Source organism: Aphelocoma coerulescens, chromosome 12, assembly GCF_041296385.1.
Source record: "Aphelocoma coerulescens isolate FSJ_1873_10779 chromosome 12, UR_Acoe_1.0, whole genome shotgun sequence".
NCBI lineage: Eukaryota > Metazoa > Chordata > Aves > Passeriformes > Corvidae > Aphelocoma > Aphelocoma coerulescens.
The window spans coordinates 12879811-12899388 of NC_091026.1; the positions used below are offsets into that span (position 1 = coordinate 12879811).

The following is a 19578-nucleotide window of genomic DNA, read 5'->3' on the forward strand; positions in this document are numbered from 1 at the left end:
ACGTAGTCAATACTTGGCTTTACTAGAGGATCAGAAGATAAAATTGAAGGAATACTATGGAGTATTTTAAATGATTTTATTTATACTGTCATTCTGTTAAAAGCAAAATTATTGTAAATATTGTAAAACCATGCAGGAGATGACTAATCTATATTTAGATAAGATTTATTTATATGATTTGCCAAATGAAGTGAGTTTTCAAACCTGCTGCTGAAAAATAAAAGGTGCTACAGATTGGAAGATTTGTCTGATTTCCAGTGGAAATTATGTTTACACCATTTGTCTACATATGTGAATGGCTTGGCCTATGTATTTCGCAGTAACTTTTCTACTAGTTACCAAATTCCAGCCTGATTTGAGCAAACAAAAATTTACTAATTTTCCTGGCCAATTTATGTGGCCTGGTGGTAGATCTGTTTCAGTCAGTATCACCATGAAAAGGTAAGGGCTACAGCCTTCATGAGGCAACAGAGAATTATTACTGGAAAAAGATTATTATGGATGTCCCTGTCAGGTGAACACTCCTGACACAGAGCAGGTGCCCTATTAGATATCAAGGAATCTAAACATAGGCTCTTGGGGAGGTTGGCTTTATCACCTCTGCTTAGGGAATTACTTGCTTCTATATTTTTCTCATTTGATGTTGCATTTTTTGTGACATCTGATGCACTCAGCCTACACTTTGCTAAGCATTTTTCAGCAGCATGGTTGACCTAATCAATCATTACAACTCTGCCATTCCCTTCTCATTTCTAGCTGCCTGCACTCCCCAATTCTCTTTATGCTCAGCTGCCCAAGCAATTGCCCGCAAGTCAGAATGAGCAAGAGGGGCAAGCAAAAGAAACGCTCCTCAGATTAGTTTTTCAGAGAACATCAACTCTGCACTGTATATGAATTAGGTATTTTTCTCTGCCCACATGCACCTGGCAGCTCCAGCCACACGGCTGATCCCAGTGACTGGACTTAGCAAGTTCTAAGGAAATTCAAAATGGCATTCCATAAACTGCACTCAAAATCTTTTTTATACTTATAATGGATGAATTTTTTTAATATGGTATATTATCAATTTCCAAGTTACCTGATTTATTTAAGGACTACAGGATCAAGCTCTCAAAAAGTTAAAAAAGATTTTTAACTGCCAAGTTGTATGTGCTTGCAGCAAATCTTAAACAAGTGGCTTTTTCTTCCATCTTTACAAATACATTTTGTTAATTGCACAGGCCTTGAGTTGGCCCTGATTTGAGTGGACAGGACATGGAAAAGGATCAGACATGACATGAGAAAATATCAAACAAACACTGATGGAAGAAGCTGACAAAAGTTACTTGGTGCTGTGGAGGACGGTTGGGTCTCATGGGGGGCCCCAGTGAAGTTAGGCAAGAAACTGCCAAACTCCACAATCAACTGGAGGGGAGCATGGGGCATCTTTGGGGAGCACAATGCTGCAAAGCCAGTGGCAGCTAGGCATCAGAAATTCCATGAAAAGCTGACACAGCCTAGGGAACAGCATCAGAAATACCAATTTTGGGTACAGAAGTAGCACATCTGGGACCAGCGGGGAAAATGTAGTTGGGGTGGGTTGTTCTCTTGGGATGGTACTAGTGCAGAGAAGGGGAGGCAAAGTGTGGTGGAAAGAGAGGCCAGAAAAGAGTAAAAGGGATAATGAAGTTCCAGAAGACGTGACTGCTGTTGTCACAAGCTTGTGCTGGACCAAGAGAATAAACCAGCCCCCTTTTCTGACTACACCTTAGGAGCTGGGACTCCTTCCATGACCGCATGGAAGCAGATGTGCCTTCCCTGGACCACAAGGGTAAAGAACAAAAGCCACTGGCAAACCCATGTTGGCGCCCATTCTAGACCTGACAGCATCAGCAGCTACCCACTACTTCATAACACTTCTATAAAAATACTGAATAATGAAACACTCCAAAATACTCCTGTAGCTGGACCTTTTGCCTCTCAAGATAAGCTATTTTAATTGAGCTCTCTCAGAGATGAAATGAAAATGGGTAAAAAATAAAATTATTTATGTTTTACCTGATAGTGGTTTTTGAACATTTTTCCAGCTTTCATAAGCAGAAAATAATTTTAGCTTCTCAATTAGTAAAGACACTTGCAAGCTATGCTGAAAAACAAACAAACAACTTTATTTAGGATTTGACATGAAAAAAATCCTATAATGACACTCCAGCCATATTTTAAAATATGTGAATACTATTATAAAGTATTTTTCAGAGTAGAAATGTATATCAACTGCCTCAGAGTGCTACTGCAAAAGAATTAACACCAAAATAATATTAATATTGATGGTGTCTTGGAAAATATTCTCTTTGTGCATCAAGTACTCAGGACTGCCTTCTCTTATATTCCAAGTAAAACTACATTTTTACGTCAGCCCCTATTTTTAATCAATGAAGACTTCCTCATTCTTTAAAAATGCTTAGGATTCATCTTTGATATATTTTTTTTTATTAGTCTTTGTTATCAAGTGCCCACTGGAAAACATTAGAATCCATTGAAGAGGAGCTTAACATTCAATATAGAAAAGCAGAAACATGGAGCAGCTGCAGGAGAAATCTCTTCATCTAGAGGTATTTGGCAGAGACTCCTGAGACAAGTTATCTTCTTTCACATTCAGCACTCCTCTTTGAGGATGATTACTGTATGACTCAAACCAAGCACTTCAGTTATTTGAGGGCTGCTCAAGTCACTGTGAATTAAGACATGCTTGCAGTTATAGAATCAGAACAGTGGGAAGGGAAGGGACTGATACTGGAAGCCTCCCACGTTCCTCTTTGATCACGCTGAGTGTCTGGGCTCACCTGGCATCAACAGAAAGTGAAGAGACCCTGAACACAAAGGAAGTTGTCACTCTCCAAAGACAGGGAGAATCAGCCACAAGAGACAACAAGCACCTTCACTGAGAACTGAAAGTGCTTCTCAACTCACAGAAAAATCCTTTCACAAGACTCTGCCTCACTTTTATTTGAAATACTTTATTCTGTTCCTGTTCAGTTTGGGTACAAACAACTTAAGAATTAAATTATTTTTAATTACTGAATATTTTTTCAGACTGCAACCAGTTTCTTAACAAATAGTAACAATATGCTGACCAGGTGATTATAAATACAGCTTCTCATGATGAACAGCTCAGGTCTCACAACCAAAAAGTAACAAAGCTTAAAAAAAATATGAAATATGAATATGACTACAAATGAACTAGAAATTCGGTGACAATATGCATGAGTTCACGAAGAATGAATCCATTTAAAGGATTAGACCAGCATTCTATTTGAAGAAGTAAATAATGACTCATTCATGAAAATGTGATGAAATCTATTGATATTTATCCACAATTATTTTAATCAGCAATAATTAAATCTTAAAGTTGTCTGTAAATAAAATAAAAATGGAAAAACAATCAGATATTATAAACTTATCCCATGATGCTGCCAGAAATAGTAGTTAATTTTAAACTTTTTATTATAAGGAAAATGAAATTATAAACCACAGCATTTATAACAGGCCTATCAAAACTTGTAATTAGTATTTTGATCAAATTTAACTAATATTGTCACTGCACTTCTAAAACACCAGTTTCCATGTTTTAGACCAATTTCTATACAAATTTTCCACTTGTTGACTTAATTTTTTTAAAAAATTACTACATTAATAGTTATATTGAGACAATTATGAACTAGACATTTTAGAAATACATTTTAAAAAATGCACTTCTAAAGCGAGTGTATTAGATGTTCCTTCTCTCTAAATATTCACTTAACATAAAGATCACTTATTTCTGAAATCACTGTTCACTTTTCTGTCTGCAGCCCTATCTTTGTTATTATCTACAGCCTTTAAACAAGCCAGAACTACTCAAAATTGTATGATTCACATCTTAGTGAGAAGCAGTGGCACCATGAAACTAATCTCAGTGACCTACTGTTTTGATTCCCTTTGCCAGAGCAAAGTGTGAAGGACCAGTAGGAAATAAGAGACAGGAGCCAAGCCCTCCCGCAGGACATATTTACCATGAGTGTCTCCCTGTAACTCACACTCTGAGGCACTTGTCATTCTAGGACTGAGGATTTCACCATCACCCAGTTTTTATTTATTATTAATTTAAAGTGAAGGAGATGCAGGGGAATACACTGCTTTCTCCTTGGGTCAAAGTACTTTCACTAACTTTTGCTTTAAAGATCAGTTTCAGATTTCCAAGCATATTGCACCTAACACAGCCCTCATATATTCTGCAGTTCTGTTACGCCTTATTACATCTTAGGGAAAAATATTAGGACTACATAAACTTGAGGAATTCTAAACTAAAAGTCACTGTATAAAATGTTGTAAGTTCTCAGACTGAAAAAAGTAACTCATCTCTTTCAGGGACTACTACCAGTATTCTGGTTTAAAATTTGTCATCAATGCAGTTGTGTTTTAAACTGATACACAAATTGACAAGGTAGGTTATCTGCTAATTTGCAGAACATATTTTATGCAGACTCAGAAAACTGATGACTGTTGTAGGTACCAAATTCATAACCTCTTCCTAACTTCAGTGGAAGGTAAACTAGACCCAAAGTTTATAAGCATTTGTGTTTGGATGAGTCATTCAGCTACAAAGCTGATCACTGTAAACACCTCTGTGAAATCAGCAAAATGTCAATTTGTTTTTCAAAAAGGCAGGAAAAATACTGCAAGTGACATTGCAACACATCTTTGCTCATATATTGCTTAATTATAACTTATCAAATTTCATTAGTACAAATGAAGACTAGAAATTACCTTTGCTATTAAGATTGGTAGCCACTAAAAACATTAAGTGAATGATGTATTTGCCATGTAATTACTGAGGTAATGTTAAAAAGTGTTTTCATTATGCATCAAGTATTACTGTCTTTAATAACAGTAACCTATTCTTAAAACAGAGAACGGTCTGGAAAATTGATAGTTGCAGTATTTTTCCTCTTTTCACCTTTCCCCTTCCCAGTCCCTCCAGAAATTCTAAACATCAAGAGCATTTAAAATCCGAGGGACTATTTTAGAAAAATCAACAGCAATTTGAAATGCAAGTCCTCAATTTTTTGCATAGTTATCAAATAAATAGAAATTTTATCACATCTTTGTAGAATGCCATAAGCTAGTAGCTTTCTCATTTTTCAGTCACAGATCAAACTTATTTTTTTATTGCCCTGAACCATGTACTTTAGTATGTCAGTCCAACTGGAAATACAGGCTTAAAGTATGAGTCAATGACAAACAATCAAGAATGTAACTTATAAAGCTAAGCAACAATTAAAGATATTTATCTTTGAATGGAGTCCTATCAGGATTTACCTTGTGATGCCTTGGTTTGTGCAGTGCCTTTGATCATTAGTTTCACCATGTTTCTTATATTGACAATAAAGTAGCAGCGTCCAAAGTGCCCCTTACTCCTTCCATTCACACAAGCCACTTAGGACTCCGCAGAAATATCTCAATTCTATGACAGCTTCTTATGTATTTTTCAATAATATTTGGTGTTTATGTAGCCCCAGGATTCCAACAATTGGTCCTTTGAAAGTAATAAGCAAAAAGAGTATTTCATGAACAGCAAATGCAAACAGACCATGCTTTCTTAATCTAATTAGTACTAAGCACTGTTCTAAATTCAGGAGAGACAGGGATGGTCAGACTCACACAAACCTAAAACCTTTCATAGTCATGGTTAGTCCCTTGTCTTAAAAGGCACTATTTACATAAGTATATGAATACACGTTTCTGATAAATATTCCAATGTTGGAAAAGCTGTGTTTATTTAAGATCTTCTATTCTAAAGTCAAATTCATGAAGCAAAATAAAGTGAATTTGCACTTACTACTAATTTGCATTGAAAAATGACAGGAATACACTATTTTTGGCAGGGCACACAGGCTTAGACCCACGACTGTTCACACATATAACTCACCATCATGGGCCCAAAGCCAGAGCTGATTTATGGCGGCTGGGACATGCCAGGGAAAGCAGTTCATCACTGATGAAAGGTTTTAGTATCTCCCAGACAAATGAATTCCACATATTAAATATTTAAAGCTGAGTTTGTAACACCGCTATATATTTTCTCAAAATACAAGTTAGCATAATAAATGGGCAAGAAGACCATTAATAAGCTATTGCAAAACTACTGGTGCTCCAACGCGCGAAGCAGCACGGCTTTTATGCATAACGTGCAGAATTAAGGGGAAAAACAACTTAAAGTAGGGACTCTTGCTTTGTAAAAATAGGACCGCAAAACGCTTTGACACAAGACCCACGACCACCTGCGGCCTCCCTTCCCTGCGCAGCTACAGCGGCACGGCCGCGGCCCCCCCGCCCCTCCGCCGGAGCTGTTGTTGGGTTCGCGATCGCAGTCGGCGTCAGGATGGGGATCGGAGCTGGGGCCGGGGCCGCCGAGCCCGGGGAGAGCCGTCCCCGCCGGGTCTCACCTGCGTGAGGGCGGCGGGGCCGTTGGAGATGGCGGCGCGGGCGGGGCGGCCCCTGAGGGCCGGTACCAGCCCGGGGCACCGGCGGCGGCCCCTCAGGGGTGCGGAGGGTGTCGGTGTCTGGCGGCGGCTGCGCTGCCCGCGGTCCCCGCCCCCGCAACCAAGACACTCACACCTGGCCGGGGCTGTCGCAGAGCCTCGGCTGCGGCCCCAAGCGTGTGAAATGACGCCGTGTCACCCAGGGCCCGGGCAGGTCCCTCAAGCGCAAATGTCGTTGACATGTCAACTCATGAAATATATTTGCCCTTTACCCTTTAAGGCTTCATTCTCTAAAATTTTTTGTTTTGTTTCGTTTTTCTTTTCCGTTTCGTTTTTTTTTTTTTTTTTTTTTTTTTTTTTTTTTTTTTTTGTTTGTTTGTTTGTTTGTTTGTTTGTTTGTTTGTGAGAGGGATGAAGGATGAGCTACAGCAGCCACATCAAAGTCCTTGGTTTTTAAGGAATTGCACTGGCCTCGGAGGTCTGGCATTTTTCCCTACGAGAAGAAAGCAAGAAGGACGGCCCCATTAGTTTAACATCACTGGCAAATACAGACAAACACCTCCCGACGGCTTCAAAAATCTCTGGGAACAAGGTTATGGGGAACTAATTTGATCTGGGGTTTTATAATGCGATATTAGTCAAACAAGATCTTCCCTTGAAGTGACTGCTTTTTTGATCACAGCATTTCCTCATGAAATTTTGTAGCCTTTTCACAGAAAAGTGCTGGAATACCATTTTCTTCCTCAAGGTGTGTCTTAATATTTCTACGAAGAGCAATTATTAAGAACTTTGTAACCTATCACAGCATATTGACATATATGAACTGGAAGGGCTGAGCCACCAATGGGACCAGCTGTGCTCAGCCCACCATCACTCTGCTCACCTTCCTCGCTTTTCCTCCTGAAAGGTACTATCCTGATTTTGCCAAGGAAGGGAATGAGTTAAATCAGCTTTAGGATGTATTTAGCTTTCTCATTTTACCTTAGGATTTTCAAAGAAATCCAGTGTAGCTTTATCATACACTGGATTACACTGATTTGAGTTCTTGGGTACTGGAGATAAGGAAAACAATAATAGTAAAGCAGAGCTACAGGTTATTAAATAAAAACAGTTAATAGAACGAGGACAGAAGAGAGATGATGATAGCAAAAGAAAGGTTAAAAAACTATTGTGCAGTTCAGTAGCCAACAGAAACTACATAGCTCATTACAGGCGGTGTAACCTGAAGTAGTTTTGAAATTAATTACACATAATACTGTATCTAAAAATCGTGCATCCTTTCTGACAGGAGTTATGCAAAGGCCTGAGTAGTTTAGAAATTCCAGTTAAAAGCTGAGATTTGGGCTAAAGAGCCTAAAGTTGAAATGGCATATGAAGCAGCCATCTGTGAGTGTAAGGTGTAAGGAGCTACCTGCGTGCTGGGCGCAAAACTGGGCTGCCCAATTACCCTTTCCCAGCTGCCACAGGAAACTGGTTTTAGACATACTGTGAGGGGAATTTTTTTCCCTGTTTTTTTTCAGTTTTACAGAGAAAACCTCATATCTTATGACTCAAAAGTTGCAGGTGATGTAAGACAGGAATCTTGTGTCATTAAATTTAGTCCATCTGTAGCCTGAGCACATCATGTGTCCAAAGTCTATTTTGGAATTATGGTGATGTGGGGAACACTGCAAAACTAATGATGAGACAATTGAGGTGTGAATGATGAATTCTTTGACTGCACCTGTAGGTCAGCTGCTGTTGGTACCTGAGTGGCTGGGTTATGTACTTTTCTTTGGCTAAATATTTGAAGCCTCTGTGCAGTGTACATCTACTAAAGCCCTGGAAAGGCTGATGAGCGTTCACCAACTGCTTAGGTAATAATTCGGAAAAACTGTGAGAACTCATATACATTTATCTTCACCCCTTACATGTTAGAACATATTTCAGTGAAGAGAATTCTGTTGTGTCTTGGAACACATGAACATCCCTTCTTCTCATAAATAACCTAAGCATAATGTGTGGTTAGGTCTCCTGTCTTAAATTAAAATACTGAGGAGTTAGGAGCATCATGCTGGGAAATGAATTGATTTAATTTAGGAGAGTATTCAATGTGCACTAGATATCTGATGTGTGGTATTAAACCCAGCCATTTTTAAAGGACCCCCACTGACATAGCTTGGGTTTGTATCCATAGGAATAGTTCTGTAATTTCCTTCATCCTTTCCTGACTTTGCAAACATACCATTTACGTACCATTGCTCACACTTGGAACAGTCTCCCTTCCCTCTGTGTAAAGCTCCATTTCAGCTCTAATAACCACTGGCCAGTCTGTTCTGTACAGTGTTGTTCTGAATTGGTTTGGTTTGTCCTTTTTAAGACTGTCAGTTCATGTAGTCTGGAGATCTCTTGTCCTTCTAGTTCCTACTGTATTTTGTAAAATGTCATGGTATGTCTTGAGATCTATATATATTATAAATGCTAGTTAAGCTAAAAAAGAAGATACCCAGGCATCTTATGAAATTTTCTGTAGTTTCTTCTTGCCATTCTTGATGTGCAGGGAAAGAAGACACGATGTGAATTGCTGCCTGCTTAGCCTTCACTTGGTAACAGCTGCTGTGGAGCCAAGGCGTACTTGCCCCAGTGCCAGGCCACTCTGCATTTCCTCTGAACATTCCTGCTCAGCCAGTGACATTCCTAGGAGTACGTTTGCCAAGATTACATCACGTAGGGTAATTGAACTGCATGGCCACCATTGTATCTGCTACTATTTGTGGATCTCTGAACAATTTCCAGCAGAATGCTTCATCCTTCTTCAGCCATGTACATGTGCTCTGAATTTTTTGTCGATTTTATTTTTACCTTGGTCTTTTGATAGAAATACTGTTCAAATAAATAAAAAAGTGCAATTTATTAATTAGCATGACTGTCTGTTTGATCTTCTAGGACAAAATAAATTCTGTGAGAGATGCATATAATCTCTCCATCAGCTTTAGGCTTTGCTTTTAGAAGGGTGGAGTAACACCTTTGGTTCAGAAAGCAGCAATTTGCAGAAGACTGTTCTTGGGTAATTATGTTAAAATTGCAAATCAATTCACAACCTATTTTCCAAAGCCACAAAAATATTTAATCTATAGACGTTCTGTAAGAATCCTTATTTGAGGGTTGTGGATAGTTATGACAAAACACATTTGGGCCAGTTTCTGTGGTGTGTACTTCCAAGATTAGACTTTCACGAAGTTTCCTCTCACTGATGCTCGAACTACTACTGACGTAGTCCTGATGCTCAAATGTGGAAGGGGACTCCAGGAGGGTCATGGTCAAAGGGAGTGTCAAGGGGATAGACACAGCTGCAGCAGGGATGGAAAAGTTGTGGAGACATTCCTTCTGCATCTGCCTGTTCTTTACACCACACTGGACAGTGTTGAGTTGAGAGCAAAGACAACTCTCCACCACCAGACTAACTCTGTTGACAAAGCTTGAAAAAAATCATGGTCTTTCTGTAAAATAAATGTGTTGCACCACTCCAGAAAGCATTGAGTCCACAGACAGTAATACTTGAAACTGGAAAACTGGCTGCTTATGTCTTGTCAGGCTTTGTAGGAATCCACCCATGTGACCAGTTGGCCACATTTCAGTTCAGAGCAGGCATTTAAACCCTTAAAATCATGAAGATGTATTTAATGAGGATGCCTAGCTAGTTAGCCAGCATTCATGGATGTAGAAAGACAACCAGCACAGGGCTAAAGAGATTATGAATCTGTTCCTCTTTTTTGCTTTGTTTGGTTTATTTTGAGGCAACTGGTATCTATTTACAGATAAAATAAATGCGGTACCATCTGAAGAAAGGTGGTGAATTTCTGTAACTGAAAGAGCCATCAGCTTTATGCAGTGTATGTGCTAATGCCCTTCATTCCTTCAAGATAGCTCATTAAAGCTATGTAACAACAAGGAAAGTGTACAGGAAAAGTGAAAACCTGCCATGGTTTGCTTTATTATTGAAGCAACCTGTGCTTAAGTTTGCCGAGTTATCTTAGAGTGAAAAGTGTTCTCTTTGCACCTGCTGTTGGGCTTATGGGAGTTACAGTCTTCAAACATCCCAAACAATACCAATCGATTGGTTGATTCATTTCAGGTTTGCAGTGTAAAAGGATATTTTGTCTAATGCCTTTTGTAGTTTGGTCATGCTTCTTTGATTCAGAGAATTTTTGAATAGGATTAAAAAAAACCAGCTTCTGGATGACTGGTTGGAACTCTATATAGCATAACCGCTCTTCTCTGTCCAGTAAATCCATTAAATGATAAACTATTGATTTTTATAACACAATTAAGGTGCCAATGATTTCTTAAGAAATCATTGTACATTTTCTGTATAATGCACTCAGCACATTATCTATTGTAAATCGGAGGAGAGTGTTCTCAGTCTGGAATGAAACCATCTCCACACCAGTCCAATGCTGCAGAGAGTTTTGCCTCTGAAATATACCAATGGTCTTTATCCCATTGATTGTGGTTTGTATATACAAAAAAAATTTAACCAGTTATTTACTATTACTGGGGACATTCTTATGGCAGATAGTTTTTAATATCTAAAAAGTTTTAGTAACTTGCCCAGACAAGAATAAAAATTGGAATTTCACAAGCAGCCTCATGATCCAGTGTTAAAATGGATGGCTGTCTGGACTCACAGAGGAATTTCTTCATCTCTCCATCACATACTTTGTACAATGAACAAGAATGCCATAGAGTATTTCCTTTGAAGCAGCATAAAATATTAGAAAGAAAGATATTGGTTGCAATGGATCAAAATGGGCTCTTCTATTCTGACATTTCCTGTGTTCTTTTGTGCTGAGATGGGATAAACAGAGCCTTTATTTGTTCTGATAACTGTGGGGCTTATTTTCCTTTCCTTCCACTTTTGATTTTATTTTTACTGACAAGATAGAAAAGGAAGTCGATATATAGTTTGATGTTGCTCATCCAACTTGTCAGATTTTTGTTTAGTGTTTTGATACTGTTTTTTTATTCAATTATTGTTCACATTGTTAGGGTTTAAGGTTTCTCACAGTATGCACTGCATATAAATGCCTCTGTTGGGTTATCTTTTACATTAATCTTTATAAATTAATGTTGGTTTTCAGAAATCCAAGCACTTTCAAATAAAATTCTTTTCACATTAGGAATACAACTAAACCTAAAAACACAAATACAGATTTTGAGAAATAAAGAGCATTTGCAGTTTTCAATGAATTCACTTGGACTGAGTCACTGGATTCCATGAAGCATTCTTCATTTTGGCTCTTACAAAATTGTTCTCTGAAAAAAAATCTTCACAAAGACAGATATCATGCAGATTTGTGCCCTGAGTTCCTCCTGTCTAACAACCTCGACTTCCTCTGCCTCCGTGACTCCCTTAAAACACCAACCCCACTTGTTTTTCCTTTTTCTTCTATAATATTTTCACATTTTCACATCCATGGTCATTTATCTTGTATCTTGACTAGTTTCTGCTTTCCTAAAACTCTTCCTGCAGTGCAGAGTTCCCAGATGTCCAAACTCCTTTCTGTGCTTTTTCTGTTCAGCAGCCAGAAAAGAAAGTCTGTGCTGTGACCAACAGTAGCTGTGCTGAGTGGACAGCCAGGGAGTGCATGTCAGCCTGGCTGCTGCCAAAGAAAATGAGTAGTGACTTAATTTCTTCCCACCTTTCACTAATGGCAGCATCAATAACATCTGTTCTGTACCCTGCTCATAAACCTTTCAGGAGCTTAATGTCTTAGGGTATTCCATATGAAGTAAGACTAAAAAATGTCACCAATTTTGAGAGGAAGATTTGGAGTACTTGACCTAATGTCTTACATTTCTGTGTAGTACAGTGTATTCTGGAAGTTAACTGTCTTTGGTCTTTTGTTCATATCCTTGATCTGAAATGTAAATCAATATTTACTGTGTTATGACTGAGTAGCTGGTTGTCAAAACCTCCAGTGCTGGTAGAAATTAAGGCTGTGTTCCTCTTTCAGATGCAGCCAGATTTTATTTTCTATTGTAAGCAGACTGAAAAGGAGGGGAGCCATGTCTTAGATAATTTCTTAGTAGGTTCGTTTTAAACAAGAAGTTAAAACAAATGTTTCTATATATTTCTGAGAGGGAGCTGACAAATTCTTCTGTCATGAGGGGAGCATGAACAAATTTAAACCTACCAAAGTGAATGTGAAATTCCTATTATACATTTATGTGCTTGCTTGCAAGGACTTTGCAGTAGGCAATGTGACATAAATACATTGCTCCCTTCCAAAGCATGAATTCTGTATGACTTTTAACTGATTCCTCTGAAAGGATAAAACTTGAATTACTCTGACTTTAATTTTAAATTAATGAACCAAGTTCTTGGGGTTGCCTGTAGAGCAGCAGCCACTCTCACAGAGGATAGTTTGTGGAGTGGTACATTTATTTACTTCTTACCAGGATGTGTTGCTACGGTGAAAGCACACAATGCTTTTGTTTGCACTGATGCTCTGAGCTTTCACAGAACTCTGCTAATATAGTTTGAATGCTTTCATCATTAGGTCTTATGAATAAAGCCAGATGCAAAGTAACTGTAGAATAATAGGCTTTAGGGAATTGCTAAAATAGAAAAAGTTTTTCAATCTCTTCAATTTCTGTTGTGTTACCCCCAGCTTCTATAGAAGTTTGGGATGCAAATCAAACTGGCATATTTCAGGAGTCCTGCACACCAGTGCCATCATGATGATGTGAAACTATGTTTATTGGCTCAGTTTTTCATGAATGTCATGAATCTGGAAGAAGAAATCTCATTTTTGCCTTGTCCCTTCCCTGACCGAAATTTCTGTTTTTGGAGCTTACTGCTAGAGTTGCAATTTTCTATCACAGTCTACTATAGACTATGCTGCACCTTGCTACAACATGAATCTAAAGACAGGGAAGATGGGGAGGATTCTGTGCCCCTGGATAGCTGCTGAGATAAATAGGGGTGCTCAGGTCCAAGTGATGATGGAATTTGGTTCAGCCCAGCAGGGGCAAACATTGGCACTGGTGTCACATTAGCCACTAACAGAAGTTTGGGTTATGAGCAATGAAGGTGAACTGTGCTGGGTAAAATGTACAGCACCTGGCACTTTTGCAAACAATCTTTCAGCAACTTGTCCTTTTGGCCACTGCTCAGCACTGATTTGATGGAATACATTGAGGATAAATCTATCGGGACCTCATTGATAAGATAACTCATTTTCTATATAGGAAAATGCAATTGGACTCCTCTAGCTGGACTGTAGTTGTGTATGTGATCTGGCATCTCCTAGGGAAATTAGGGATAATGCTCATCAGAAAGAAAGTTACAAAGCAAGTAAAGAATCATATGAGGGTCCAAGAACTGCAGGAGATGCTGTAAAATTTTAATTGAAGGACTAGGTTACAGTACAATTTTTAAGGACTGGTCTTCTGACTAATTTTTTTTGGTATTTTTGTTCATATCATTTTCCCAAAAAAGAGATGTGTATGTGTGAAATACACAGATGAAAGAACTCTGAATAGGAGCAGCCTGTCAGCTAGGAAGAAGTGGATGAACTTAAGGCCTGGAGTAGTGAAAATCAGATGAAATTCACTGCTGTGTGGTGCAAGGTCATGCATTTGGAGACTAATAAGTTGCAAGCTTGTGTATGGGAAATGACTGAGGAGGCAAAAGAAGTGCTGAAGCTAAAGAGCAGTGTTGGCAAAAGGACAAATGAGTATAAAGCAATCATAAATACAATTAAATTTGGAAACTAAAAGGACATTTTTAGTTGTCGATGAAGTAAAATTCTGGAACAGTTTTCCCATGAGAGGTGTAGGGGCAAAGAAAAATTACATTACAAGAGGGGAGATTTAGGTAAGATATTAGGAAGAACTTCTTTACTCAGAAGGTGGTGAGACACTGGAACAGGTTGCCCAGAGAAATTGTGGATACCTCATTCCTGGAAGTGTTCAAGACCAGGCTGGATGGAGACCTGAGCAATCTGATCTGGTGGAAGCTGTCCCTGCCTCCATGGCAGGGGAGTTGGAACAAGATGATTTTGAGGTCCCTTCCAACCCAAACCATTCTATGATTCTGTGATACCAAGTTCTGCTTATTCCTCAAACCTTACATGTAGCTTCTTCTGCTAATTCTTTATTTAAGTAAAACAAACCAAACAACTTTTTTCACAAAGGCACCCTGAGGCATGCAATGACAAGTTTGTGGGACATCTGTTTGGTCCGAGGAGGAGTTGGATATTGAGAGTAATTGATTAATGGATTCACAGTGTTTCTTGTAGTTGTGCCACCACTGCAAAATGAGAGTGAAGGAACAAAAAATGCTTTGCATCTGTCAATGCCAGTGTGCCAATGTGTGGAGATCACAGCAGGGGGAACAGGACTAGCCAGTACAAAATGTTTCTTTGCTCTTGTATCCTTTTAAAAGATTCTTTTCATGTTTCAGTCCTGTGAAAAGAGCCAGACCCTCATTTGTGGCTACATATGAAGGTGACTTAAAGACCATCTTTTATGCCACAAGTACCCTGAAGCCATCCATCTTCTGCTGCAATTCCTAGTGAAAACTCACCTCCCCTCATTTCTCTGCCAGTGTCTGTAGAGGCTGTGCTCACAGCTTGGGGCTGCAGCACATTTGGGATGCTTTGGAAATGTCCCATTTCTTGCCAGTGAGTGGCTAATGGGCTTTAGGGCTGCTTGAAGCCATTAGAACAGCGAATGGCAGCTGGTGAGCAAAGCGGGATCAGGCTCAGTGGGGGAGAGGGATTTTTTGTATAGCCTAGGGTAACTGAGAGGAGAATGAGGCCTCCGTCTCCTATGGCTTCTGTGCAAGGTCCTGCAAATCCTGTCAGCATTTTCCCCTAAGGATGAGTAGGAATGTTTTGGGGGAATACTCTGAGGTTCATGCAACAAAGCAAATTGTTTTTCAGGCCGTATTCTGGTTATGTGGGGACATTGGCACTGAGCTGAAATGTGAGAGAGATCCCTGTAAAGAGCCACAGAAATGAGGTGTTTTGCCCTGGCTTTTCCTGCTTTTCCTGCTGTGAGCCCTATACTCTGGCACTCCAGCCATGGCAGATACATGGCATTTTTATTCCCTCATTTTTACTCTGTGGCTGTGATATCCACTACATCAGACACTGAATACTTATTATGCACACTGTCTCAAATCCACTCAGTTCTTTCTCTCGGTAAATATATTGTACAGATTCTGGCTTCTTTGGGATATTTTTTGTTTATTGGTATATAAATTTATATTCAGGATATCTACCTTTTCTTTGTTTAAATTACTGACAAGCTAATCCACAACTTTACACACTACTTTTATTCACTTCCATGGTACCTGTTATTTGTCCCATGGTGTCCCCTGCAATCTGCTCACAGTGACTGTATCAGAGATCTGTGACCTTCTGGATGTGCTGGGGAAGATCCTTCACACTTTGGTCCACAACAGAGAAGGACTCAAAGTAAATGGGAGTTTGTGAGGGTCCGCCTATGGTCTGTGTCACTGACTTCTGATTTGCTCCCTGTATTTCCCAAATCCCGTTCTCAGCAGCACTGACAAGCTACATCATTGTTTCAATATATGCCCCTACTATTCTCCTAGAGCTCATGCCATAATTATATTCATTGTATATAGTTGTTTGTCTTCTAGAGTTCAAAACAACTAATTTGCTTCCTATTTAGACATGATAATGATTTTAAACACACACACACAAACAAACTTATCTTCTTTTCTAAGTATTATTTCCATTTTTGAATCTTAGCTTGCAAAGGTAACAGGTAGATGCAGTGAAAATTTGATACTTAAAAAACCCCCCACATAGTCCACCTTTAGAGGATTTCTGCCATCACTTATTTTGCAGATGTATGCTGATGATTTGCAGATGCCTCAGTTTTCATGGCTGCTACATCTGACTGGGTATCAGTATATGAATTATACATTTTACGTAGTGGTGATGTATTAATTTCACACTGGAATCCATAAAGATATTATATTTACAGATAAAACATAATTTCTCACACTTCCAGAAATCAACATTAATTCTTTTCACTTCTGAAAGAATCTGAAAGGATTTGTTGCATTTCATAAGAAGAAATATAAATCTGCTTCCTATTTTGAAGACCTAGCCATTAACATACCAGTATAGTTTTACAAAGCTTTTTTCATGATTCTATATTAATATAGAACTCTGCAACGTGAATTTTTTCTCTACAGAAATATGGGATGTATTTACTTAAGGAAATCCTGTCCCAGAGCTCTCCACTGCTTCACATCATCCCTTTCAATTGGGTTCTTCCAGATGATAATAATTGCATAACTGTAAAATATTCTGATATTCTATCATTTGTCTCAAGTTGACGATGAACTGTAATTCATCTTGTTTGATGAAAATCTTTATGAGAAGGATGCATTTACATAAATATACCATTGCCATTTTGCTACATCCTGCTAGGTTTTTCCTTTTCTTAGACAATGAGCTGAAGTGACAAAAGTGATATACATGTTAAACAGCACCCCACAATAGCACATGACACATTTCTGACACTTGAATCCTTCCTTGTAAGCCACTCATCATATAATCTGAATGTATGACTGAGTACTGGTCAAATGGCTTCCCCAGTGCTCTGCATCTTTAAATCCTTGAGATTTTGATTTCTGCTTTTAGGCAGCTCTGCTCTCCAGTGTAATAAGTAGCACTCATTACCCTATTTAGCTGGTATGGCTAATCTAAACTATTAACAAGAGTGATTTTAAGTGATTTTTGTAGAGTAGAAGCTTTGAGTTTGATTTATATTAATTTTTTGGGGCATAAAATTCCCAATGTGTGCTCTCTGAACAGCCCCCAGAAGTCTCTGAATCTCCACCTTAATTGCAAATCTAAAAATCTTAATTTCAGTACAAATTGAAAGTATCCAAATGTTCAGAATGGACTTGTTGGTTTGCTGTTTATCACTTTCTAGTTTGAACAATCTGTTTAGGGATCAGAACAGCAGTGACACCTTATGATTTAAGTGGTCAGTGACCCTTGGTGGATATCCAGTAAAGGGTTCCTGAAGTGGGAAAGTTGCAGTGATCTAGACAAAAGATTAATTTTTTTGGTAAACTGTTGACTATGGTAATGAGGATTGGTTTGTCAAAGAAAAGACTTCGTGCTGATGGCCAAATTTATTTGTAAAAATATCTCCCTTGCAAACAGGTAAATTCTTCTCTGTCTGGCTGTGATACTCCATTGCAGAAAGCATGCATCATATCTTTGCTACAGCCAGCAGTGTGTGCTTCTTTGAAAGGTATACTAAGCCCATTAGACCTTTATACTTTTTCTTTGGCTAATTTACCCAGCAAATTTCATTATCAAATATACATTGCAGTAATACCTCCTGGAAACTATTACCTCCTTGTCACTTGTTGACACATTTATAAGTGCATAAAGACCTTTCAGTAAGTCAGAATCTTTTCAGGGAAATGGAATTTACTTAATGTGATGGTTATACGAGCATGGAGATAGAGAGCTCCATGTATTAATCAGCTCATTGCTGCTGTTGCTTCAAAAATAATTAATCTGTCAGATGAATGTTTTCTACTCATGAAATCAAATGCTCCTTTTTTTTTTTTTTTTTTTTTTTTCCTGAGGTATCTGTCCCTAATACAAACATAGATATCATTTTCTGCAATACTTGACAAGACAACCTTCATTCTGTTCACACACATCTGGTATATCACTTATCAGATATTTGCACTTGCTTTTTGGTTTAACAAAATCATACTCCTTAAACTTCATTTCCCACAGCAAAAGCTTTAAGATAAAGTTCTATTCTATGCACATCCTTTACAAAGACATTGTACTTTGTGCTAAAACTGTTTCAAATACAGAACCACTTTCTTGGCCCTGCTGATCTTAATGTAATAATATGTGTCTTTCCACACCAGAAAAGCTGTCCATATGGATTTCCAGAAATTCTAGCGGTAATTTTATAGTTAGGGTCTGCACTTGAGTTTAAATGAAGACTTCAGCATTTATCTTATACAGAAAATGCAGTAAATCTTCGAGTGTGATAGTTTATCTGGATTTTGAGTTAATCTGGATTAAAAATGGATTTGTAATAAAATTTAGTGCCTAGTTCCAGACTTTTTTTTGCCAGGCAGAATACTCTGAACTTCTCAAGCTGCCTAAAGTTAATGAATTTATACTTGGATACATTTGAATTTTTGTTCGGAATAAATTATGATTTTCCACTTGTTGGAAAATGATTTGCACTTGTACTTGTTGAAATGTAAACATGTTGAGGATATTATTCTATAATATCCTCTTCTATAAAGAAGCTCCATCTTTCCTCATGGCTGGTGACTTACTGCTCTTGTTGGTATTAAAGTAGGAGGGGGCTCTCAGCCAGTGTTCTGGAGAAGGAAGGTTCTACATGAAGACTGGTAATTGGAGGATAGGTGATGAAGGCATGGTTGTCTCTTAGATATAAGAAACAAAAACCCCAGATAAAAATAGTTTGTCTTTTGTAAGCATGTGGTGTGGAGACCCTGGAAAAGTCGAGTAAAGCTTCTCCAGAGAAAAGGGATACAGCTGAAAAAGAATTCAGCAATCTGTTAATTGAGTAGGTATTTAATATAGGACATAACAGATACTTCTTCTCATACTTTCATGTTTCTAATGACACAGAGACAGAGTGATCTGCTGGAGGTCTCTGTCACAGTAAGAAAAACATACACTAGTCCCCATCAGAAAAGGCAGTATCTGAGTGAAGACATGCAGGTACAGAAGTAGGTTAAGGAAACGAAACTTGCGTCTGCTGTTAAGAGTTTTCACTGGAGGGATTTAACAATGGGTTATTGTGTCAACCATTCTCTATGTGTGTGTTTAACTTGTGTAAATAAAAAATCACTTATATGAAATGGAACAAAAAACCCTACCTTTTTTTTATGTCAACAAATTTTCTCTGATCATGTACTTTAAAAACACCTATGATCTACAGCATATTCAATATTCAATACTGTTCTAATACTCACTGGCATTAATAATTCTATCACTACTCTGTGTAAAATAATGTTAGGGTTCTCATTTAA

The 19578-nt window shown here is 38.3% G+C and overlaps 1 protein-coding gene across 4 annotated transcripts in view; it reads right to left on the reverse strand.

Annotated features, from left to right (window-relative positions):
- The window catches only part of CFAP20DC (CFAP20 domain containing), a 68753-nt gene extending 62175 nt beyond the window's left edge, over positions 1–6578 (reverse strand). For 2 of the 4 annotated variants that reach the window (XM_069027733.1, XM_069027736.1), the window contains exons 1-3: positions 6465–6578; positions 5338–5554; positions 2038–2125 (exon numbers count right to left, since the gene is read on the reverse strand). In XM_069027733.1, the coding sequence (XP_068883834.1) occupies positions 2038–2073 (36 nt within the window). In that variant the 5' untranslated portion in view covers positions 2074–2125; positions 5338–5554; positions 6465–6578. Of the gene's footprint in view, positions 1–2037; positions 2126–5337; positions 5555–5947; positions 6022–6464 lie in introns of those variants that run through there. The other 2 variants (XM_069027734.1, XM_069027735.1) reach the window with 2 other exon arrangements.
- Positions 6579–19578: the final 13000 nt, after the last annotated feature.